The sequence below is a fragment of the Myripristis murdjan genome, chromosome 21 (assembly GCF_902150065.1).
Source record: "Myripristis murdjan chromosome 21, fMyrMur1.1, whole genome shotgun sequence".
Classification (NCBI taxonomy): Eukaryota; Metazoa; Chordata; class Actinopteri; order Holocentriformes; family Holocentridae; genus Myripristis; species Myripristis murdjan.
The window spans coordinates 33,088,799-33,115,018 of NC_044000.1; the positions used below are offsets into that span (position 1 = coordinate 33,088,799).

Genomic DNA, 26,220 nt, shown 5'->3' on the forward strand with positions numbered 1-26,220 from the left:
ATTTATTTCAAATGCTCAGACCGTTTCTTCTTAAGTTGATACCGTGTTGGAAATACAAGCTTACACTTTTCCATGTTATGGATTTTAGCGTCTGATTGTTCATAATCAACAATAAAATCCATCCAAGTCGTTCCTCATCTTTTTCCCCGTGTTCTTGAGACAAAACGAGCCAATTTGCTCCAGTTTCAAAGGATTAAAGTTCGTGAAAGGCGCCACAAACATTAAATAGACGAAAGCCGCCGTCGCTGTGGGTTTCACACGGCAGAGCGCTCCTGCCCTCCAGTTTCCTACCTGTAGGTGCAGGTGTAGACTCCTGAGTCTGAGGCCTGAGCTGGGAGGAGCCACAGCTCACGGCCCCGCTGCTGGACACGCCCCTCCTCACCCTCGTAGGCCACGCCTCCCGTCTCGTTGCTCCTGGCGATGTGGAAGCTTCCCGTGGGAAAGAGGAAACTGCGCACCACCAGCTGTCGGTGGAACCATGGGAAGTCGAGGATTACAGCCTCGCCCTCCACCCTGAAAACGTCGGCCTCCACTTGCAACACGAAGCAGCCGTCTGCGCGTAAACACATCATTCATGTCAATAAATAAATAAATGTCATTTTCACAGAGGTCAACATGGCAGCCAACTTGAATTTTTCAATATTCTCCCCCCTAAATAAATGAATTTGACAATATTTCAGCTTCTAAATGAGCTAGAGTCAGGATTCTGGAGGCTAATCGCACATTTTCAGGGAAGGAATCCAGCAGTGCCAGTCAGAGGAAGGTACAGATGATTAAACTCATAGTTTATGGACGTCATCTCAGATTTTGAAGCGCATTGAAAGGAAATATGTGTTTTAAAGCTTGGATGACATCAGCTCGAGTCGCATTGTCAGGACAGCTGATCAAATGGACCTGCTGTAAGCCTGCTATATGATCAGGGACGATGGATTTTAGGATTATCTTGCTGTGTTGTGCACGACGCAGCTACAGAGAAAGAGGCTTTTTTGTTTGTTTTTAGCATCAACTTACTTTTTTTATGTTTTCAGTTTTCAGGATCTTTCGATTTCTCTTTCTTACAGATTATCATTTCCTAACTGTGCATATTTATAGTCACTAATAATAAGAAAATGATACATTCATCCAACTAGATTCATTTACATAGACCAATTACTAATTACATTCATTAAGAGATCCAAAGTAATTGGTTGTCATCTAATTATCTGTCTGCAGAGCCAATTATCACTAATTGCTCTCTAATTGCTGAGTGAGCCTCATGAATCAGAGATGAACTGAAAACTCTCTGTTTCATCTCATTGAAATTATAATCAGTTGTGCGGAGCCCTGCTGGTAGGACTTTGACAGTGAAGTGCTGCCCCCTTGTGGCCATGTTGAAGACCATCAGCTCTCAGCAACACTGGATAACATCTTTCATGACGTGTCAGTTCTGGATAAAGTACAGTTTCTCAGGGTTTTTTTTTTCTTTTTTCTTTTTTCTTTTTCCTGCTCTGACAAGCGTTTCTTTAGCTGGTACAGATCTTGGCTCTGCTCACTGGGGTTTGAGACTCTTTCTGCCTGCTTCACACTAAATTGATTTGCAGAGCTAAATCTGTGCAGACTTACCTTTCATGGGCAGAGGAGGCAGAACACGAGCTCCACTGGTGCGGTCAGCGGCGACCAGAGCAAACAGCAACACCCAGGGCAACATGGCGCTCTGCAGGGAGCCAGAACACATGGAAACTGAAATAAAATACATCAACCAGCAAAACGTCAGCTGGTTTTATACAGCATCTGCACCCCAAACAATTCTGTACTGATTTTTAAAATACATTTATCTGGTGTGGTGTGTGAGCAGAGTTAGGGCTGGAGGTGTAGAAGCTGCAGCAGAAGCAATTGGGTTTAATAATATCAATAATAATAATACACAGGAAAAGAAAAGGAAGATGAAGCAGAAGAGGATGGATTATGATTAAAATAACAGAAGGATAACTCGACATGGGTCGTTTCTTGACAAAATGACCTGGAAAAAAAAAAACATGCCTCAGCAGAAGTCTGCAGGTTGTTTCCTTAGGCCGGCTAAAACCTTGATGTGAGCTTCAGCTCGGAGCGCAGACTCTTTTGTACGTTATAAAAGCTGTGACATCAGAGGAGTCGGGGCATCAGCATGGCGACACACCCCTCCACACCCCCACAGTCACCATGTCACTGTCGACGCTGAGCGACGGGGTTTTACCCACACTGCCATGCAGCATGACTCACCTCTGTGGCCACAGGTCACTCAGTACACACACAACAATCATAACGATGATGATAACTGCTGGAAATAACTCTGACAGTCATTTTTAAATATATATTCCCTTTATTTCTAATATGATAGAAAAAGGCGTCCGTCCTGCTTGACTGTATTATTTTTACCTGCTGTATTCTGTGATTTTTTTAGTGTACAGTGTAAAAAGTTATTCTATTTTTTTTCTGTTCTATCCCAACATCATCAGTTCTGTCCTAGGCTATTTTAAATTCTGGACTAACGATCTATTGTATTTTTATTAAAGCTGTTATATCGAAAGAATTTATCTAATCTATGCTGTCATATTGTATTTTGTAAAAGTTATTGTATCAAATATATTTATCACATCTATTTTATCATCATATCTATTTATGTAGGCTGATTCATCATTCATCTTCTATTCTAGTCTGTGACATACTGTTTAACAATACTTAATCCTTCTGTTTACCCCATTTTTGAAATATTCTATTCAATTATCTTCATTATCACAATTTTTATTCTTTTCATTCTATTCTAATGTAATCCAATGTATTCTCGAATGTTCTATTCTATTCTATTCCATTCTATTCTATTCTATTAGAAGCTATTTATTCTAATGGTATATGTATGGAATATTTGCATTGTATCTATCCATATTCTAATTTACAATATTGATTTGTACTCTACTCCTATTCTATTCTATTCTATTCTCAGAACAGTATGTACATTTTTTTCTTTTGGTCAGATAGTGTTTAACTCATAATTTCCATGAAAGCTTTTTAATTTTCACTTCTGTTTTTTCTGACGATGACGGCTGGAAGGATCAACAGATGACAGGCGAAACTTTCACCCACATTCAGGCCATCGCACACAAGTGGGAGTGATATGTCTTTTCCTCTATAAAATCTTTGGCTGCTCTCGGGCATGAGTCATCTGTGAGGGCAACCCCGTATTCATCCCTGCAGCCTGCAGGAGCCAGCCTCTTGGCAGAGCAGATGAACACACATGACTCACCTGCTGCTGCAGCACGGCGGACAAATGGTGGAGGCTAGCATTTTTCACTGTGACATAATCAGCGTTAACTAAGCCGCAAATGATTCCTAAATGTGTCAGTAACAAGATATGCAGTCATTGTTACTGTTTCCTGTTGTATAATGTGCACCGTATGATAATATGTAACAATATTTTCAGCAGCCTCGTCCTCGGGAGCCCCAGTGGGTTCCCCAGGGGTCTACCCTGGGACCCCTACTCTTTTCCATTCACAAGCTCCCACCAAGAGTTTTCTCCAGCTAAATGAATTCAAGTCAGAGGTCCTAATGATTTCTCCTGCATGTTCTGTCACTGGCACTTTAACCTCACGCGTGGGCAGCCTTTCTGCCGATCGTAAATCCATAATTCATAACGTCACGTTTGACTCAGAAACGGTGCCATCGTAACTGAACGACCTTCTCTGTTTCATTCATGCCTGAAATTTGCTCCAGGCTTGACTGCTGGAACTCTTTTCATTCAGGACTCAGAGCAAGAAATCTGCTCACTTATTATGATGATGATGATGATGATGATGATGATGATGATGATGATGATGATGATTATTATCATTATCATTATTATTGTTATTATTATTATTATTATTATATATTGCCAGGCCTTTTCCAAATTGTTTTTAATTAATGCATTTTAATTAACGAAAAGCATTTGTACTTTATTAATTATTGTTATTATTTTTATTACTACTATTATTATTACAAATAACTTTTAATTAGCAATAACAGTAACAATAACAGCAAGAACAAGCAATAACAGCGATAAAGTATGAGTCCATTCTACATTTCTCTAGATTTATATTACATATTACATATTATACTACTATATCATATAGCATATGCACCCAGACAATGTATGTGTCTATATATATAAATTTACATATAAATATATACAGACATGCATATACACAGGGTATATACTGACAAATTTGCATTATCAGAAATAGACTCAGTATTCTTCAGTATTCAGGCTACATTTGATTAATTTCATCTTCAAATTTTAACACAGTACAGATACACTAATAATACATGTAAATATTAACTCATCAAAAGATATATAAAAGCATATCTTATATATGTATGTAAGGTATGATTGAGACACATTCACACACATTTGCACATACAAATACATAAACACACATACATAGCCCCATACACATCAGATAGAGCTGTGGCGTACTCACAGTGAGGCAGGTGACCTAGGTGGTGTCACGGCGGTGTCACAGAGGTGTAGTTATGGTGTTGTTATGGTGTTATGGTGGAGGCGGTGGGCTCTGAGCTGCATGTGGTCAGTCTGCTGCCTGCTGAGCGACTGACAGTCCACCGACACAGGGGAACCTGCCTCTCTTTTCAAGGCTCCCACCCCCTGGAGATGGAAAATTCTCAGGTTTCTCAATGTAACACAGGGTACTGTACAGCTCACACTGTGTCTGCTGACGCCCCACCCCCACCCCCACACACAGTCAATAAACAAGGCACAGAGCTATAGGCTACCTCTGGATGAAGTGTAGAAGTGACTGTTGACTGTTTACAGCTGTTTTGCTGTTCCTCTGACATCAGCTGCCTGTTGCGTCAACAATGGACATCAGTATGTTTGTTTTAGCACAAGAACACACACACACACACACATTACCTTCCAAATAAGAGGAACCAATTCATTAAGCCATACATAAAAAACACTGCATAAAGAGGGGGGGGAGTAAGGATAACTCAATTCTTAAAGGGCACGGTAACCCCATGGCTTTGTGAACCTCACAACATGTTTACATTTCATGACTTTACAGTAAAATAAAATCAGTATTAGTATCTGCGTGCACTACATCCTTGGAGTCAAGATGTTTTATGGGTCAGATGTTGTGTCAGCGTGAACTGCTGTTTTAAATTGAAATTAAATTGAAAAAGACTCCAGAGTTTAGATGGAAAGGTCTTAGTGTCATGCCATGGCCCTTTTTGTGTATCTGCAAAGTCAAAGTTGTAGAATGAGGGCAGACCAGAGGGAAAGCACCGATTAACTTGCCACCTTTTACCATCCTCAAATTTTAAATCGCACACATTTTTAAAATTTTCATTCAGTCCAGGTTTGTACAGCAGCACTGGGACTTCTATTTGAGCAGCATGTTTCACGTTCAAACTATTTTATTTACCCCTGCATGGGCAGTTTGTTGCAGCTTACAGGACCTTACATGAACACAGACAATAAAAAAAGACAAAAAATCACAATCACACACAAGTTCAGTGACACATTTTCTCCAACATACCACAAATTAAGTAATTATAAATTATAAGAATTATAAATAAGTAAAGAGACCTTAAATACACTGTGTTTTAAAATGCTCTTAAAAGATTTGGAATTGTGATTGATTTTTCTATGGGCATCAATATGAGTTGCCAATATGAGTTATTACATGACACACTTGTTCCATCTGGATTCTTTCCACCTTGACAATCAGATGGTGTCAACTGATGTGATTTCTACTGCTGCGATGTGACCAAGCAGCACGTAGTCAAACTGGGCTGCAGGCTGCACTTTCTTGTTTGGGCTCCACATTATTAGTGAATAACAAGCCAATCATGTAGTACTGAAATGTGTGGCACTCCCCAGTCTGCTGGTACGTGTGTGTGTGAGTGTGTGAATCCTCATCAGCTGATTTGACACTCCTGAATGAGGGGTGCTGACTGCAATCGCAATTTCCGATTTATTCCTTTGTCATGATTACTACGCAGGTGGGGACGAAATCCTACACAGAGGGGAAACAATACATTTCTCAGATGTTAGTTTACATCAACACATTAGTTTATTATCTGTTGATTTGGCAGTCAGTTGTACAAAGAGATGAACATATGAACCTGGTTGAATCCCATTTCATGTTGTAACATGTTGCTCTGTTCCTGGTCTGGTGAGAACTGTGTACGCTCCCCTCACCTGGGCTCTAATTTCCTGTCACCTAGTCACCTACATAAACGACTGTGCATCAAATGACACCCCCAAGTGTTCAAAACTCCAAGATATATCTAAATGAAATGATATCATATGCCAACAATAACTATAAATGGCTCCTACAGTGACAGTGTAGGGGGATTTCTGGTGTGCTAACATTGTGGTTCTCAACCTTTTTGGCTCATGAACCCTTAAAACAAACCTGTGCCCGGGCATCAACCCCCTGCTGCAGGGTGTAGGGAGAACAGTCCACCTAAAATGACCACGTCTGCAGCTTGTTTAATTTGCTTTATTATCAGAGGAGGCTTCACATTTTAAAACGACTCAGTATTTCACTAGAAAACAGAAGAAACGTGTAAAATCTGACAAAGCAGTCATAATAACTTTGCATACTGACATTTTTTTTCTTTAAGCATGTTTTAATCATCTTGTGATCCCCAAAATGAGAACCACTGATCTAAAGCTGGGTATACACTGTATGATTTTGGACTGTCCCAGACGAAAGATGACCAACGTGGAGGAAACGTGGCGATATCTTTGGTTGTGGCTCCAAAACGGTGGTCCTACCTCGCACTGTAGGAGAGGTTCAATGATGGCTGATGTCACCATCTTGAGACCAACGATAGCCTGGGACAAAATCCTGACAGTGGCACAAATGTAAGAGAACCACCTCGCAATGTGACCGTTGCTAAAGCCTACGTCTGCAAACCAACCAATAGGAACGCAGCATGAAATGACCACACTGATCATCATGACGCTGGCGCTGAACCAAATGATGGAGGAAAAACGAGGAAAATAAAATGTTTGGGATTCCAACAATGAAGAAAACGACCAGGTCCACATCCTCCTCCTGCTCTTCTGTAATAATACCACTAATAGTATCTTAAAACTACTTATTAATAATTAACATTAATACACGGATATCATTATTGCAGGGCTTCATTCTTGCAGAGCTTCATTGTTCACCACTACAGTGCCACAGATGGATTACGTACACTGATGATGTTTTATTGTATATTGACTTGTGTCATAAGATTGAGTCATGTGATCATCGTACAGTCGACGTACATCAAACTTGATGTTGTACCCACATTTATTAAATGCATGTCTGAGATCTCACAGTCCGCTGGCTCCATTGCACGCTTTATAGCAGCCATGTTGGAGGTCCTAACCCAGGGTCGCCGTATATGGGGGAAAGGTTAGGACAATTCCAAGGGCCCTTGCCTGACAGCCCCCCCCCCCAAAAAGGTAAAAACTAATATAAAATTATTATTAAAATAAACATCGAGTAAATACATTTTTTTTTCATGGGGCCCAGAATTCCTGGCAGCGCCCCTGTCCTAACCTCTTGGGCATTGGTGATGACGGTGCTGATTGTCAATCCAAGTACAATGTTACATTACAGCTGTTGTGAAGCAAAAAAAGAAAAAAAAATGAACCTTGAATTCTTTACATCTCAGTGTAAGAAACTCAAGCAGATTTGTCAACACAACAAACACTGAACACTGACACAACAGTACTTTTATTATGTTTTTAACCCTCAAAATATAATTAGGTCTGATTTTCACTGTGACACAAACTTAAACATATCAAAGCACCTGTCTGGTAAAAAGTTTAACATGTCAGTTTGAAAGATGCATTTCCATATTTATTCCATAAAACACAGCATTTGACCAGACCAACTGAACAGAACTGAGCTGACATGAAACTCTCTCCTACACTGGTGTTGAACTGATAATTTAATTAAAAAAAAAAAAAAAAAAAGTGTTCATATAATGTCAGAAATGGCAAAATAAAGGTGACCAAATGATGGTGATGTCAGATTCCTCTCTGCTGGCTGACTCTGGTTCTCTGGTTTTAACATGGATTGATAATCTATATTAACCCCCTCAGCTCCTGTCAATTCATTCCTCGACAGATGAATTGCATGTAAAAGAAAATTAGGTAACAGTTTGAAGCACGTGTGGAAACCCCTCCAGAAACTCTTTGATTTAAACATCATGCCTGTAGTGTGAGTCAGTCCTGTTGGCACAGCACAACATTTCTCAGAGAGGGGAATCTGGGAGTTGCTGCTCTCTGTGTGTATAAATACATGTGTGTGACTCAGTGTGTGTCAACTCCAACTTCAGAAACTACGGCATTCACCGCTGTGTGGTGTTATCTGTTACTCAGCTTGTGTGTTAGTTTATGACTGGGTATTGTGGCTAAACAGACGGATCACCTCACTTCAGCTGTGTTGGTGGCAGGTTGGGCCGGTTTCCACAGCAACCACTTGAACAGCTTTAAGGTCAAAGGTTGGATTTCCTCACACACCTCTGCACTTTATTTCCTCTAACCTGAGCCAGAGTGGAAAAGTTGGCTTGGCTGATTTTTTTTTTTTTTTTTTTAAGCCGACCAATCACAAGCCAGCCAGAGTCTCTGTACAAAAGTCACATGACTCAGCAGGAGTTTGTTGTATTGTTTATTATATTGTTGGTTGGAGTGACGACTACATGACAGTCTGTGTCCTCTTCTCTTACATTCACACCAGTTAAAGGATGATCCCAGTGATTTTGAGCATTTGGCCCATTTATTACATTTCAATAATAAATAATCAATAATGAACCCGTTAATTTTCAAATGTGAATTCTTGGTTGAAACTCCCACTTTGTAACGTTCTGCCTCTGCGGCTAACAAAGTCGTCAACATTCAAACATTCATAAAAATTCATTCATTCTTAAAACAAAGATGACTCAACTATATTTCTTTTTGATTTTCTGATGCTTTCTGATTGTGGAGGCCTTGCTTCATCTGGTGAACTTCTTGTTGGAAGGAGAGCAGGCAGGTGGACCCAAATGCAGACCCAGGAGACACGGCTGAGATTATGAAGTTTTTACTGAAGTCTGTAGTCAAGTGTTAACAGAGCTAACATACAGAGCAAGAGCAAGCAGATAACAGACCTAAAGATGACAACGAACTGGCAAAGCAGTATCAGAAAGCTGAACTTAAATACAAACTGAACTTATCAGTCAAAAACAGGAGAACAGGTGAGCAGGAGAGAAACAGCTGGGTTACTGGCACCCAGGCTGTGAGATTTCAGCAATCTTATAGGTTTACTGCAAGACACACTGTGCAACATGGAGCTAATAAACTTGGGTATGACATCAAGTTTGATGTATGTTGACTGTACGATGATCACATGACTGAATCTTATAAAACAAGCCAATATACAAGAAAACATCATCAGCGTACATGATCACTCTGCGCTGCTGTAGTGCTAAATAATGAAGCTCAGCAGGAAAGCAGCCTTTTGATAGTGAAATTAATGTATTAATATAAATTATTAATATTAAGTGGTATTAATGTGTTTGGACAAAAATCCACAGAAGAGGAAGAGGAAGAGAATGTGAACCCGCTGTTGGAATCCCAGACATTTTATTTTGCTCGTTTCTCCTCCATCACAGGTTCAGCGCCAGTGTCGTATTGATTGGTGTGGTCATTTTATGCTGCATTCCTATTGGTTGGCTATTAGACGCAGGCTGTAGAATTTTGTCCCAGGCTACCTAGTCTCAAAAACATGACATCAGCCATGTTTGATCGTCTCTCACAGAGCAGCATAGGACCGCCTTTTTGGAGCCACGACCAAAGATCCCACTGCGATTCTTCATCATTGGTCATCTTTAATCTGGGACAGTCCTCATACAGTGTATACCTGACCAAGCACAGAAAATACCACAGTAGGGAAATCAAAGTAAAGGCAAACATAGGATTGAGACACATCTCATGTTTGGCAAATGACAGTAGTGATGATGAAGGTGAAGAGGAATTTGGAGCACCACAGTCAATATATACAAACTGTCAGTTCATCTGGGAACATGAGAAACCTCACAGCTGGCTGACGTCAGAGGGTCTGGGAAGCGCCTCCACTTCTCAGTGTCGACACAAACTGGACTGAACATCTGTTTATTATCTTTGATGGATTTTACAAGCAGGAAATCCGATCAGACACAGAATCAACAGGCAGAGGCGATTGACAAATGTCACAGGGAGCGGCAATGTGTGGGTCATCCTCTGGCAGGTTAAAGGTTGATGAGACACAGAGCAGAATGTACAGTTCATCTGATTGTAATGCCTGGACGTTGTGCAAGTGAAGAGGCTGTTGCATGCTCTGGGAATTCTCCAGATCACCTCAGGTCTCTGAGAAGCCGGACGGACCACAGACACAACTGGACAGACAGCTCAGAAACACTTCAGACGAGGTGTTTTTCCACTGCACCGCATCCTCAGTTTCACCTGTTTCACTTCAGAAACTCACGACCAGCCACAGCCAGTCACATTTTTTTTGTGTGTGTGTGCGTGTCTGAAAACTTCAGCTTTACAGACATTGCTTTGGCAACAGAGGCAAAGTGCAGCAAGTTCAGCAGACGTGGTGAGAAGGGGGATTTCTACAATGGCTGCATGTGTAGGTGAAATATCACGGTGAAAGAATAACACTGGCCTTTGATACACACCATGGTGAGGGAAGAAAGATGTAAGGCCTGCAGAGAGGGATTAAAGAGCCAGGCATCTGAAAAGTATCCACTGTTGGAAAATCAGAAACACAGAGAACAAGAGCACCTGCAATACGTCTTTTTTTTCCTCAGACACAAGAAAAAGACGATTCATCTCCCACTGAACATCACCGTCTTTAATTAATTCAAGCAGATGACTCAATGGTAAAAAATAAGGTGACCCAGGCTGACTGTAGCTGTGGTGGGCAACCTTAGGCCTGAGGGCCGTTTATGGGCCACCTTCACATTTACTATGGCCTGATGCAGTTTCAAAGAAAATTAGTTGCTATTCATTTATTTTATATACTAAAGGGATACATACACTTACTGAATGTAAATGTATGGAGTCTGAATGTAAATGTATTGAGTAATGCAATCCTGACAAATGCAAATGTATGATCTCCTAGCACCTTGTTTTCCCTTTTTAGCCACTTTTACTTTTTTTTTACTTACTTATTTATTTATTCTGTAGTGTGTTATAACTTGTGTGTGTCTTTAAATGCGATATGGTGGATACTCCCAAAATTTCATTGTGCAATGCGTTTACAATGACAATAAAGGCTATTTCTGTTTCTAAAAAAAAGTGAATAAAAGTAATTTTGAATGTTTGGCCCATTTATTAGAATTTCACAACATTCTACATGGTAACAATGCTCACAGCTAACAGCTAACAGTGAACAAAGTCCTAAACATACAGAAACCACTGGCTGTGGAAAGCAAACGTTTTCCTCAGGGACTATTTTCCACGGCGAAGGCTGCATTTGACTCCTTACACTCCTACTAATGTGGAGGACTTTATTCGGCTGATGAAATACTGGAGTGAAGAAAGTCTGAAGTCTCTGAAAGTTCACTTTCATATCATAGTGGAATGAATGGAAACCAATGGATGGAGAAAAGCGAGGAAAAATGATATGGCAGCTCCAAAAATAAATAAATAAATAAAATGCTCACTTTGGGAGAAGATCAGCAGGAACCTGAAGTTTCTACATGTTGCAGATATTAACCCAAGCATGCAGAATCACTGGGATGATGCTTTCGGGTCAGTTTTTGTTTTAACACCCACTGTTTAACCACAGTTTTTTTAAGCATCCACTGAAGTGCCACCAAAATATTCAAAGCTGAGGCGCCGCTGTTTTATGGCTGCAGAATCACATCAAACAGAAAAGATCTACATATCCTGCGCTTCATTTTAGGCATTTCCCTGGAATTCAGCAGCTCATGTTTGGGATTTTTGGAAACCTCGGGATCTCAGCTAGAATTTAAAATAAATTTTGAAGACAGCTTGCACCGGCTGGCTTTGTTCCCAACCTGCTGAAGTGAATTTTTGAAACAGCTGAACTTTCAACTCTTGCAAATTAATTGCAAACTGAATTGCAGAGGGAGAGAGCTGTAGCAAGACAAAACAAAAAAATCAAAATCAAAATAAAATAAAAGCAGGTCTTCCTGATGAGTCTCGGTCAAAGCAAGACGCTTTACATAAGATGTCCTAAGAAAAGTACATCATTCATCACTTCTGCTTTTCAACAATTAGCTCAGATGCCCACGCACACAAAGATGAATTAATATGCGGGAAACACACTCACACACACTGCAAGATGACCTCTACACGCAGCAGTGGGAATGGTTACACAACATTAACACACAAAGAAACATAAAGCAAGACTTCCGGTTACTGCAGAGGAACTTCAGTAATGAGCTGAATCACTGCATGTAAACAGCCAATTCAGCTTTATCACACGGGAATCTGTTTTTTTTTCCTTTGTTTTTTTTTTTTTTGTTTTTTTTTTTTTCAATATCAACCCAACGTTTTTCTTCTCAGTGACCCCCTAAAATAATGCAAATTAGAACATGGATCTCCAGTTCGTCAGGATTTGACCTCAGAGGTGTTTTTTTTTTTTTTTTTTTTTTTTTTTTTTGACCACATGATCAAATCAGTCACAGTCACACACTCCCATATCACTTTAAGTTTCAGGAAATGTCATAAAAGTGAAACCAGCTCATTCCTCCTACTGCCTGGTAGGAGCAGCCCCTTCCGTGTTACAAGACTGACTTATGAACGCACAAACACACTGGATATTTGTTCCTTGTTTTGTTTTCCCTCAGGTTTGGGGGATGCGTGTGATTCTGCAGAGCCCTGCAGTGCTGAGGCCTGGTTTGGTGCAGTGGTGAGTTTCACAGAAAAAGTGTTGAAATAAGACCTGAAAACACACATCGACATACGGCACAGAGGACCGACACGTCCCGAGTGTTTAAATTACCCAACGTGTGTGTCTCAACATGTTCCATTAACACAACTGTGTGTGTGTCACCTCTCATTACGTGGGCGGGCCAGGCCGCTTGGCTTTGGCTGAGAGCTGCAGGCATGCCCTGCAAAAAACAAATCTCAATTTAATCTCACCCTCACTGTTTACATCTTGTTTTTCTTCTAACAAGGTCAAAAAAATCTGCCACTGGGATTAGATAATGCCACTTGTTCTCAATGCAGTTTCACTTGTACAGTATAAACAAGTAAAAATCTGTTGAATCAAGGCAGAATGAGGCAGATCAGCATGTGGGAGCAAGAAAATGACTCTAAAATTCTGGAAACCAGTGGGATTATCTCATCCCACTGGCACCTCGCTGACCTTGCTGGGAGAGAAAAAGCTTTGATTTGAACACTGAAGTTGAGATGAAGTGACTTCTACTACGAGTCTACATCAGTGGTTCTAAACTGGTGGGTTGTGTTCCAAAAGTAGAACCCCAGGTCCATTTTAACTGGACCACAGGCATGTGAACCTACTTGTTATAAATAAATAAATGAATAAATAAATAAATAAGAATAATAATAATGCTAAAACTACTACTACTACTACTACTAATAATACTACAAAAGAAAATAACGATAAAATAATTGTGCTAGTAACAATAATAATAATAATAGAATAAAAATTGTTAAGTGCATATATGCAGTGCAGCCTCTAATCTAAAAAATATTTCCTTTCAATACAAATTGAATTTAATAGTTAAAGTGTTGTTAAAGTACAAAAGTCAGAAAAAGTAAAGCAATAAAATACATTTTAATTTAACTAAAAAACATTGTAAAATGTAAACGTACAGAAAATTAATTCATGCTAAGAGAAAAACACAAAAATACTATAAAAATACAAGATGCTTCAAAATATTGAACAGTTGCTGCACTCGCTGGTGAAACTGAGTGTTAGCAGATGAAATTTCTGCCGTGTTTGAACGTGTGTGCACATCGTTTATGTGAGAGTCTGTCTTTTTTGACAAAACTGCATCTTCATGAGTCAAAGTGTTCATTTTGAAATACTTTCTTAAAGAAATCAAGGGGGTTCATGTAGCCCCTGAGAGTTTGACAGTGCGTGAAAACACTGGGGGTTACTGCCTGTTCCTGTTTGATTTTCCATCAAGCCGGAGATTTTCTGTGACACAAACAGAGGAAAGATAAAGCATTTCAGGGACAGAGGAGACACTTTTTTTTAAATTACTTTGAGTTTATTCAAAGAAAAAAAAACCTTCAGGAAAATACAGGACTTCCTGTCATACACAGAGAGGACATAAGTTAGAGTAGCATGGCAGAAACAGCGGAGGAGAACATGTCGCCTGCAGGGAACGTTACTGCAATGTTTCCACGTCGAAGCAGCGCCTTGTGGTTACCTGAACTGAACAGCACACGTGGTCTGTGTTGGGTCGTAAGCCAGTTATTCAGTGGGACAGGGGGAGATGGCAAAAAAAAGAATATATCCAATACAAAATGAGCCCAAAAAAGCAAAACAAACAGAACAAAAAGGAACCAAGATGCTTATGCATAAACCATAAATATCATGATGCACATTAGTGTAACAAAACATTGCTTCTGTAAACATTTTCTCCACCTAAGGTGAGCGTTTATAATATTAAACCACCGCAGTCGCATATTTACGAGTACATAGACTTACAGAAACAACAGAAACTATCGTTAAGCTTCTCGACTAGCTCTAAAACTTAGGAATACACAACGCTTTTCAAGTGAAATCTTTTTTTTTAGAAAAAAAAAATGTATTTAGTGGTTCTCATAACAACAGGTTTACACGTTTGAAATGCTGCCCTCTTGGCACTGTTTCCAATGGATGTCGGCGAGCGACTGCGTTTTTCAATTAGAGATACACTGGTGTCCATTTCCCCACCCCCAAAAATCAAGAATATCAATAATAACCATGTGTTGTTTTTTTTTTGTTTGTTTTTTTTTTTTTAATCATGAAGTCACTGAAGCCACTCGTCAAGGCCTTGATGCAACAGGAGAGACAAACCGGGAACTACTGAACACACAGAGCTCAGACGATACAGCATGTAGGGTCCACTTTTTCCAGAACGGCTTCTCCACACAGAGGAAAGAGAAAGTCTGTGAAAAAACACAACCAGAGTGACTGACAGTGGCCTTTTCACACGTCAGAACACCGCGCATGTAGGGCCACGTCCGCCGGCGGGGGGAAACACACCCGAGATTAAGTTGTTTGTGAGCCGGCGAAGACGTGTTTGGACACGAGCAGGAAACAGGACTGTCCTTAAATTGCCCTTTCCAGTGAACAGGGTTCAGTCGGTCAGAGTCACCGTGTTTCTTGGGAAACAGAGGAAAATCCAGCTCCGAGGGTTTGGGAGGAAATGGATGCTGCAGTTCACTGATCAGTCTTTTCACATATACAGACTATTTCATCAGCAGCGGGGAGGAGGAGGAGGAGGAGGAGGGGGACAGGACAGGAGAGCAAAACAACAAGATTCCTGCCCGAAAAAGTGGGTTTCCGTCTTCACTTTCTTCACAAAAAAAAAAAAAAAAAAAAAAAGCCGTGAGTCTGACAGAGGAACGGATTCTCCGCCTGCGTCGCAGCGGAGACGCAGAGGTCAAGTCCGAGCGCCACAATCGTGTCTGAAAACGGTTTTCGCTGCCCTGAATCGATGGGGGAGGAAGGGCGCCGGGCGAGCGTGAGCCGACCCCACGGGACGCCGGAAACGCGTTGAAGCTGGTTTGGCTTCTGCGGAGACGCCCCCGTACGAAAAGCAAAAAGACAGAAAAATCCACACGTGGCGCTGAGGCTCTGCTGCCGCCGCAACTTCCTGTCGTGTCAAACTGAACATCTTAAAAAAATCAAATCGATCGATCACTTGTGACAATAAAATAAGAGTTGCAATCTCATGCCTTGGACCACCACAGAGTAAAAAGTCTGTCTACATTCTTGACACTTAGTGCATTGCATTCATTAAAAAAAAAAAAAAAATCGATACGAACGAGAAACAGAAGCGAGTCAAAGTAACGAAATGGAAAAAAAAGAAAAGAAACTCCACCTTTTATGTTTTCGCTGCCAACTGAGATCAACCTGCTGGCGTTTGTCGCCTGTCTGCCATGAAAACTCACATCGCCCACGACGCCCAACTCTGACCTGCCACACACACACACACACACGCACACACACACGCACACACGCACACACACACCGTACTAACGCCTGTACTTTATCGCTCTGTTTATTTCTGTTTTTTTTTAATGTTCTCTTATATCCGACTATTCACAGCAGTACTGGTTCCTCGAGCTCCGGGACGACCCGAGCCGAGTTTGGGTTGCCATGTTTGACCAGCTGAGGGGGGAAGACAAACATGATCACTGACACTAGCCATGAAGTTAAATGAACTTTTATTATACATAGACACCGTTACTTTTTTTTCAGTCTCCTTCGACGTCTCACTCTTCTGCAAAAGCAAGCAAACTGTGTGTGAATGTGTGGAAATCTTTTAAAAACAAGGTAAAAGACATGTTTAACTCCACGTAGTTACACTTATCTTTCGGGAATAATAATATTAATAATATTAATAATAATAATAATTCAAAAAATACTATTCTGAAATCCATCTGCGTCTGCACATCTGCTTCTCTCTCACATTGATCCCCTCTTTATTTTTTTGTTTTTTTTAGTTTTTCTTAAAGCACCTGTCCTAACAGCACAATACTTCAACACTTCAACAACACACACACACACTTCTGCTGAGTCCCATCCACTTACAGCCAGGACGTGCGGTAAAACCTCAGAAATTAGGGGGGGAGAAAAAGAATAAAAGCCCTTCCCACCCGCTTGTCAACGTCAGCCCGAAATGACAGCCCGTCCCATTGGCTCGCAGGCTTCCCGCCGGCCCCGCCTCTGTAACTCTTTAACCGCCAGCCTCGACCTCCAAATCAGGCGCGAGCAAACAGGAACATGTTTAAATACGCGACGGCGGCGTTAACGCCGTTCCCAGGAAACGCCGCGAGGGAGGGGCCCGACGGGAGAGGGGGCAGAGGGGAGGCTCTTTGAAGATGCAGAGTCGCAGGAAGTAGTAGCATCAGGAGTATTCATAGTAGTTAGAAGGCCCCGCGCTTGTTGGCCGGCCCAGCCGCGAGGAAACGATGCACAAGGTCCAAACGGCTCCGACACGATCTGATGAGCACCAGGTAGAGAACAGGAGGAACAAACACCCCCCCACAAAAAAACACTTCCCACCTTCGCTTCAATTCACATTTACTTCTTCATCTCCATCTCTGCTTCGGCTTGCGTTTCATCACATGTACGAGTCGTCGTCGTATCCGGCGTCTCATTGGCCTAAAGGGGCGGCTACTACCTGCCGAAAACCTGCAGGTCGTCGATGTCGGCATCATCTGATCGAAGGGTCGGCTGATTTTGTTTTGGTTTTTTTTTCTTATTTTTTCTTTTTGTGGTTTCCCCGGGGGCTGAAAAGACGTCGACAGAGGGTTCTGGGATCCAGTGTTCGCGAGGGAGGAGGAGGAGAAGGAGGAAGAAGAGGAGGAGGAAGAGGAGGGTGAAGAGGAGGTGGGGGGAGTCGACCTCTACCAGCTGAGCAGGTTGGTTCGGCCCAGAGTCATGAAGTAGACCTGGCTGGAGCCTCCGGAGCGCACCGAGGCGAAGAAAACCTGAGGACACACACACACACACACACACACACACACACACACACACACACACACACATACATACCGATCATTATTAAAATCCAGTCCAGGATGTAAACCACAGAGAACAGAAAACAATGTGCAGCGGCAGTAAAACAAGACCTCACAGGTTTGTGTGTTCCCTAAACTCTTCTGTCCCTCAGCCTGAGGTTCCACAGGCCCATGTTCTCCCATACCCAAACTCCAAAAGACCTCTGATCCCTCTGCTCAGTCTTCCCTCAGCTCCATGTTCCCTCAGCTCTATGTTCCCTCAGCTCTATGTTCCCTCAGCTCCATGTTCCCTCAGCTCTATGTTCCCTCAGCTCCATGTTCCCTCAGCTCCATGTTCCCTCAGCTCCATGTTCCCTCAGCTCCATGTTCCCTCAGCTCCATGTTTCCTCTCCCCCATGTTCCCTCTGTTCAGTGCTCCCTCAGGCCTTTGTTCCCTCAGGTCTATGTTCCCTCAGCTCTATGTTCCCTCAGCTCCATGTTCCCTCAGCTCCATGTTCCCTCAGCTCTATGTTTCCTCTCCCCCATGTTCCCTCTGCTCAGTGCTCCCTCAGGCCTTTGTTCCCTCAGCTCTATCTCACCTCAGGTCTAGTTCCCTCAGGCCCTTTTTCCCTCAGCTCTATGTTCGCCAGCTCTTTGTTCGCTCAACTCTATGTTCCCTCAGCTCCATGTTCCCTCAGCTCTATGTTCGCTAAGATCTATGTTCCCTCAGCTCCATGTTCCCTCAGCTCTATGTTCGCCAGCTCTTTGTTCGCTCAACTCTATGTTCCCTCAGCTCCATGTTCCCTCAGCTCTATGTTCGCTAAGATCTATGTTCCCTCAGCTCTATGTTCCCACAGCTCTATGTTTCCTCTCCCCCATGTTCCCTCTGTTCAGTGCTCCCTCAGGCCTTTGTTCCCTCAGCTCTATGTTCCCTCAGCTCTATCTCGCCTCAGGTCTATGTTCCCTCAGGCCCTTTTTCCCTCAGCTCTATGCTCCTTCAGCTCTATGTTCCCTCAGCTCTATGCTCCTTCAGCTCTATGTTCCCTTAGCTCTATTTTCCCCCAGCTCTATGTTCTCTCAGCTCTATGTTCCCTCTCCCCCATGTTCCCTCTGTTCAGTGCTCCCTAAGGCCTTTGTTCCCTCAGCTCTACGTTCCCATAGATCTGTTCCCTCAGCTCTATCTCGCCTCAGGTCTACGTTCCCTCAGGCCCTTTTCCCTCAGCTCTATGTTTCCCTCAGTTCATTCTAAATGGTCTAAATTTGTGACCAAAAGTTTGTGTTTCTCAAATCAACCGGTTATGCGTAGTGAGACATTATTAACTTGTTTATATAAGTTAGTAACTGGCATGCCTGTGTTATACAGTTATAAAAACTTTTGTTACAGCCGCTCACCGGCCGTAACCCTAAGCCCCAACGCCTCAGAACCCTAACTCCTCTGAACCCTAACTCCTCTGAGTCCTAACTCCTCCGAGCCTTAACTCCTCCGAGCCCTAATTCCTTCGAGCTCCAACTCCTCTGAGCCCTAATAGTCCAGTAATTTTAGGCCAAAATTGGAGTCAACCTAGGACAAATTGTAAGAGAAGCAAACTCAACTGATTTTGTATCCTCAGTATGTCCTGAGTGAGGGAAAAAAAAGTCCCAAGAAATCCCATTGGTGGAAAGTTTTGAAAATCACCTATTTATCACCACATATTACCAAAAAACACTGTTTTTAACACACGGGAAAGGGGTCAAAATTTTACTTTCAGATATCACTATAAAAATTCACAAGTTGATTACACACATGAAGACAAGAAAAAAAGTCAATTACAAGTTCTTTGAATTATTCTGTTTTGACATGCATATCACACATTATCTGATTTGATATGCGCTAATAAGGAATATAAGGAATAAATGCCAGAAGAGACATTTAAACAGTAAAGAACTGGTAATTGACTTTTTTTCTTGTCTTTGTGTGTGTAATCTTGTGAATTTTTATAGTGATATCTGAAAGTAAAATTTTGATCCCTTTCCCCTGTGTGTTAAAAACAGTGTTTTTTGGTAATATGTGGTCATAAATAGGTGATTTTCAAAACTTTCCACCAATGGGATTTCTTGGGACTTTTTTTCCCTCACTCAGGACAAACTGAGGATACAAAATCAGTTGAGTTTGCTTCTCTTGCAATTTGTCCTAGGTTTTTTCATAAAATGACTGGACTATAACTCCTCTGAGCTCTAACTCCTCCGAGCTCTAACTCCTCTGAGCTCTAACCAAACACACGGCTGAGGCAGGACCACCACATGGCTGGATCACCTGCACATTTGGAAAAGCACATTCATGCCCCCCAAAAGATGAACCCTCTCCGTCTTAGTGGCTGCATGAGGCTTCCTCCTGCATTCCCCTGACCTCCCCAAACAAGGTGGGCAGCAGCAGCAGAGGGCCCACACTCATGTAAGACAGAGCATGACGTGGAAAATATGTTGAAATCAATAAGTTAAGCAGCCAGTTTCTTTAGAAGTGCCTTAGGTGTTTGAGTCAACTCATATTCCCATCAGTTACAGTCCTCAGAATCCCACGTAAAGCCCATATCAGTGTGGTTGTGTCATTTCCCGCTCAGACACTTTAATAACTGTCCACTTCTGCTTAATCCAGCTGCTCAGCGGTGCTAAGAGAAGAGGAACTGCAGCAGCTTCATGTCACTTCACCGCCTCTCGGCTTGCAGACAAGCTGAGGCTGGAGAAACCAACCGCGGCTCTGCGGGCTGCCACGGGAAGTCAGGAGAGTTTACCGAAAGGCACCGTGGATATACCCAGTGGGGTGTTGTAATCTGTGTGATATCCACTGAAACTTATTCTGTTCCCATGTGACAACACAGCAGCAAAAAAATCCCTTAATCTGAGATTATCTGTTTCAAAGAAGAATATATAAATATACCTGCTTGTCTCATTAGAGAACCAATCCCAGCGGCTGATTCTATGCATTTTTACATTTTTTTGGCATTACTAACCAACATGTTACCCAACTCAGTTTTATACACTGTGTGCATTTCCTCTATCATGAAAGCACCTGGTAACAACATTAGACAGTGTTTTTCAGATTAGAGTTAGGAAAATGTCCAACTATTCAGTCTTCATAAAGGAGAAAAAATGCAACTAAGGTCGTGCATTTTCTAAATCAATGAACAGGGGAAACAACAACAGAGGCAAAGAATCTGCCAATATTTTGTTAACACATGATGGGCTGTGATTAACTGCACGGTGACAGGGTGTGTGTGTGTGTGTGTGTGTGTGTGTGAGTGTGAGTGTGTATGTGTACCTTGTCATTTCTCTCACAGAGGAACTTGAGTCTCTGGGCTCTCTTGTGCATGAAGACACCGTCCAGATGACCCGTCTCCACTGAGCGGATCTCGATGGCCTTCTCACCCCAGCCCATGATCTGGTTGGAGCGAATGTAGGCTGCAGAGGGAGAGAGAGAGAAAGAGAGAGAGGGAGGGAGAGAGAGAGGGAGAGGGAGAGAAAGATGGTGTGTGAGATATTGTAGACACAAACTGCACCTTTAAAACAAACCGATGTAATTTAGAACAGTGATTGAATTTGAGTTGTGTGCAATACATGGCTTTAACACACACCTGCCAGCCAATCAGAGAGGACTATTCATCCAGGCTGTGGTATAATAAACAGTGCACACACACACACACACTCGTACCGACTGAGGTGGGCATCTCGCCCCACTGCAGCACCACGTCCTTGGTGATGCGGCCGTACGTGTTGACGTAGACGCCCTCGTCCTCGTAGCAGACCAGCAGCTCGATGCCGTCGGTGTTGGGCAGGATGATGATGGCGTGAGACTGGATGCTCGTCTGGATCTGCGGGACGGACAGGAAGTGAAGCCAGAACGTTTCGGTCCACGAGGGCGCACCGTGATGAGTGATGCGTCATGGTGGACACAGTTATTAAATCACTGTGTGATGTGTACACACCTGCAACTAACGGGCCCTGTCACAGTCAGTGAATATATTGATTATTTTGCAGATTCTTATTCAGTGTATAAAACAGAGGTGTCAGACTCAGATCAGGTAGTGGAGCCTCATTCATTCAAATGAGACCTTCACAGCGGCTGAAGTTTTTTAACGTCAATATGACCCGAGTCAACACATTTCTGATTTATTATTTTAAATCAATCAATTGGTAGTTGACCAATCAATGTGGGCTGCATGTTGGCTAATGAAAATAATATGCATATACATAAAATAATACATAATGTAGAATTATATAAACCAGAAGATGCAAATGCCATTCACTTTCTAGAGGAAAATAAAATAAACTGCTGTTTCCATTTTTCTGCTGCTCTAATGGGAGGTGATCAGAGTCCAACGCCTTCAAATATCTTCCTCAGTCTGACCAGCAGCCACAAAAAACCCCAAAGTATTAATTTTATGCAGATATGAACGGAGAAAAGAAAGCATTCTCCGGGACAATGAACTTTTACTGCATCCATTTGTGAGTTTCCTCTCTGCTCTAGAAGCTTCTGCTGCTCCTGTTTGTCAGGATCATTCGTCCTGATGATCTGGGCTACAACAGAATAATCACTTTCTCCACAGCGATGCAGCCCTACAGTGTGTGTGTGTGTGTGTGTGTGTGTGTGTGTGTGTTCTCACGTGTGTAGGCAGGTAGATGTCGTAGACGGCCCCGGAGTCGACATCAACAGCGTGGAAGCCCGAGCAGGAGCCGTAGATGACCTTTAACCTCTGACCTTCCTCCACCGTCAGGTCGACCAGCAGCGGCTTGTGAACCAGATCGCCGAACGACTGAGCGACACGAACACACAACACTGAGGTGGTGACTGAGATGGTCACACCTCGACAAATAAACCACCTGAGCCAACAGTCGACATGATTATAGTTCAGTCGGTCGGTAAAACTTTCCTCTCTTTGCCGTGGTTTGAGCAGCCAGAGGGAGTGTGTGCATCGAGCCGGTGTGTGAGCACAGGTTAGTGTGGGAGTTTGTGTTTTTTAACAACTCTCATGTAATAAAGTCTCTTGCACACCAGAGAGAAAAGTAGGAAGATAACAGAAGAATAAGAAGAAGATAACAGACATGCACTACCAAACTGCTTTTCTAAAAATGTAAACTTTTGTTTTTTAAAATTTTGACCCTTTTTACACCCTTTTACATCAGCAGAGTCAGTGATTTCTAAAAATATACTTTCATTGATGAGCCTTCCCTGATTTGATATGAGTTTTAATGTTTTTTTGAATGATATTTTATTGGTTTTTATACTCCAAATTGTTTTCTTTTTTTTTTTTTTTTAAACCTGATGAGTTTATGACTTGTTTTATTTATTTTTATTTTTATTTTATTTATTTTTTAAATTTATTTTGTAACATGAATTTTGAAAAATGCTCTGTAATTACAATTAATAATAATATTATAGGGGAAAATGCATAAACTACATGTGTAGATGTAAAGACACTGAAGATGTGGTCATAGATGCATCTGGGCAAAATGTGCATGCAGTTCGTCTCCAGTCCACATACAGAATCCACATAAAAGATAAGACTCCTGCAGATCCATCAGGCAGTAAATCCACCGGGCCTCAGAAAACAAAACTGTCGACATAACAGGATTAACAGGATGCTCGTTAGCGGAGAGCAAGCCGGACAAGGCGTTCAGGGACAAGTTAAAGGTGTTACAGTGAAATCAGATCACATTTTAATGCCTGGTGTAGGTGTAACCCAGTTAAATGTGTCCATGAAGGGCTGGATGTTGATGCTGGACATAAAGAGACAACGGGCTGACGTCTGGTGCTGCACTCACCTTGAAGGCCATGAACTTGTGGTAGGGCTTCGGCGCCCAGGCGTACACCTCCACCGAGTTCTTCAGAGCCAGAACCAAGAACTTGATCCTCTCATATTTCACTGTGGAGCAAAACCACCAGGGCAGGAAGTTAGCACCAGCTACAAGACAAATGCTGGAAAGTTGTCTTTTTTTTTTTTTTTTAAACTGTCTCTTAGACACTTTGGCAGGTGAAGAACCACCAACTGTAGCATCTGCTCTATCTGAAAAATTTGTTTGGCAAAACAGGGATGCTCAACAAAAAAATCCTTGATTGGATATACAGAATCTGCAGCAATCTTTTGAAAATGTTCTCAGAGTGTTAACATTAGGCTTACTGCATTAACTATACAGAGTTCAGAGTGTTTCAGTATCAATGATTTAGAAGCTTCCTGCCCTGATTAACAGTATAAAAGGGTATGCACTGTCTTGTTTTTGTAAATTTTGTAATTCAAACATCACAGCTTTCAAAATGTCTTTTTCTGTTTAACCCAATTCTTTAAGATTTTCAAGATCAAACAAGAAAAATAACTGTTAGAATTTGATTCTAACAGTTTTGGCCATGTTGGGTCGGCCTTCTTTTAGACCATCAACATAGTGGTTATTCCCTTAATGCTTGAGTAATGGCAACTGCATTGATAAATTGCGAGTTTTCTGATGATTAATCTGAAGCATTAAGCATTCTACTTTTGAATGATATGACTAAATGAGGGGTGCCCCGGTGCAGAGCATGTACCATGAAATGCTGAGGCTAAGCTGCAGCGGCCTGGTTTGAATCTGAGCCCAGATTCTTCGCTGTTAGGTATGTAACAGTGAAGAGTCCCTCTGCCCTGTCTGTCCTGTCTCTGTCCAACAAAGCAGAAATGCCCACAAACTAATCTTTAGAAAAAAAAGAAATGCCAAGATGACAAAATTAAGACACTGGCACAGCCTCTAAAAAATACTGACTATATGTCAAATATTTGGGAAGTTCTGTACTTTCCAGATGTTCTGATACAGTCTGCATCTCCAATTTCAAATTTCATGAGACATCGACACACACAGATTAAACTCCCTGACAGGAAGTCAGGTTTCATGAACAGCCTGGTGAGTGTGTGTGTGTGTGTGTGTAAGTGTGTGTGTGTGTGAGCCAACAAAAAATGCCAGCGATGCTGCATCACTGAGGACATTCTGAATTATAGACCGCACACTATACCAACACGTCCGCACTGTTACTTAACCTGGGGCTTTCCATCCATCAAGTGAATTTATCAGTGGTATGAATGTGCTGTGCACGTGCACATACACTCATCCTGCATCTGGAACTGAGCTGGAGAAGTTTGCAAACCCAAAAGTACCTGGGTTAAATCTGGGACAGCTGGTTAATCTGGGTGGGGGAAGTGAACGAGAAATGCTCTACTGCGGACGTGCCCAAGAGCACAAACCTAAAACTCCAACTCCTCCCATGTTCAACTTTACTGGGTGGAGCAAATAATCCACCATTTAATGTCTTTAAACAAACCTGACATCCATGCTTACTGCTGAAATGCTGATGGACCGTAATGGTTTTTTTTTTTATTATTATTATTTATTTATTTATTTATTTATTTATTTTAACAACTACAAAACCTTTTGACCAAATACAGCTAACAACCAGAAACCTTCTGACCCAACATACCCATGTACGGTTGAATTGAGACTGGACTCATTGTAGATCCTTGAAGACGTTTCGCTTCCCATCCTCTAAAGACCCCAAGCAACCACCAGTCACTCCTGGAAGACCTTAATGACTCATTCCTGAAGTCAAGTGACTCCAGCAACACTAACGGCAGTCATCACAACAGGAAGGAGCAACAACGATCCAGGGCTTTCAACAACCTGGATAATGCCCGCACACAGGTTAAACACCTGGGACTCCCCACCAGTCTGTCAGAACTGAAGAAGCTGAAACATCTTCAAGAATCGACAGTTGATCTTGATTCAAGCCTCCATGGAACCTACACAGAGTCGTATGCCTCGAAATGTTCTGACCCAACACGGCCAATGCCTCGAAACCTTCCCATCCAATATGGCCAACAACTACAAACCTTGTGACCCAATACGGCCAACGACTAGAAACCTTCTGAGTCAACACCTGACGCAACATGGCCAACGACTAGAAACCTTCTGAGTCAACACCTGATGCAACATGGCCAATGCCTCGAAACCTTCTGACCCAACATGGCCAACAACTAGAAACCTTCTGACCCAACACAGCCAATGACTAGAAACCTTCTGACCCAACACTGCCAATGACTAGAAACCTTCTGACCCAACACAGCCAATGACTAGAAACCTTCTGACCCAACACTGCCAATGACTAGAAACCTTCTGACCCAACACAGCCAATGACTAGAAACCTTCTGACCCAACACTGCCAATGACTAAAAACCTTCTGACCCAACACGGCCAATGACTAGAAACCTTCTGACCCAACACGGCCAACAACTAGAAACCTTCTGACCCAACACGGCCAATGACTAGAAACCTTCTGACCCAACACGGCCAACAACTAGAAACCTTCTGACCCAACACTGCCAGTGACTAGAAACCTTCTGACCCAACACTGCCAGTGACTAGAAACCTTCTGACCCAAAACGGCCAAAGACTAGAAACCTTTTCATCCAACATGGCCAACGACTGGAAACCTTTTGACACAATATGGTTAACGACTAGAAACCTTACAGCAG

The 26,220-nt window shown here is 42.1% G+C and overlaps 2 protein-coding genes across 4 annotated transcripts in view; both read right to left on the reverse strand.

The window, feature by feature from the left end:
• Positions 1-4,558, reverse strand: part of LOC115379554 (interleukin-1 receptor type 2-like) — a 9,415-nt gene extending 4,857 nt beyond the window's left edge. Inside the window, exons 1-3 of the mRNA XM_030080262.1 lie at positions 4,473-4,558; positions 1,603-1,693; positions 292-553 (exon numbers count right to left, since the gene is read on the reverse strand). Of these exons, the coding sequence (XP_029936122.1) occupies positions 292-553; positions 1,603-1,687 (347 nt within the window). The 5' untranslated portion in view covers positions 1,688-1,693; positions 4,473-4,558. The remainder of the gene's footprint in view (positions 1-291; positions 554-1,602; positions 1,694-4,472) is intronic.
• A 10,364-nt stretch (positions 4,559-14,922) lies between these two features.
• Positions 14,923-26,220, reverse strand: part of LOC115379855 (mitogen-activated protein kinase kinase kinase kinase 4) — a 127,284-nt gene continuing 115,986 nt past the window's right edge. For all 3 annotated transcript variants that reach the window (XM_030080785.1, XM_030080787.1, XM_030080786.1), the window contains 5 exons: positions 23,495-23,595; positions 22,336-22,485; positions 21,384-21,543; positions 20,994-21,133; positions 14,923-17,689 (listed from right to left, as the gene is read on the reverse strand). In XM_030080785.1, the coding sequence (XP_029936645.1) occupies positions 17,606-17,689; positions 20,994-21,133; positions 21,384-21,543; positions 22,336-22,485; positions 23,495-23,595 (635 nt within the window). In that variant the 3' untranslated portion in view covers positions 14,923-17,605. The remainder of the gene's footprint in view (positions 17,690-20,993; positions 21,134-21,383; positions 21,544-22,335; positions 22,486-23,494; positions 23,596-26,220) is intronic.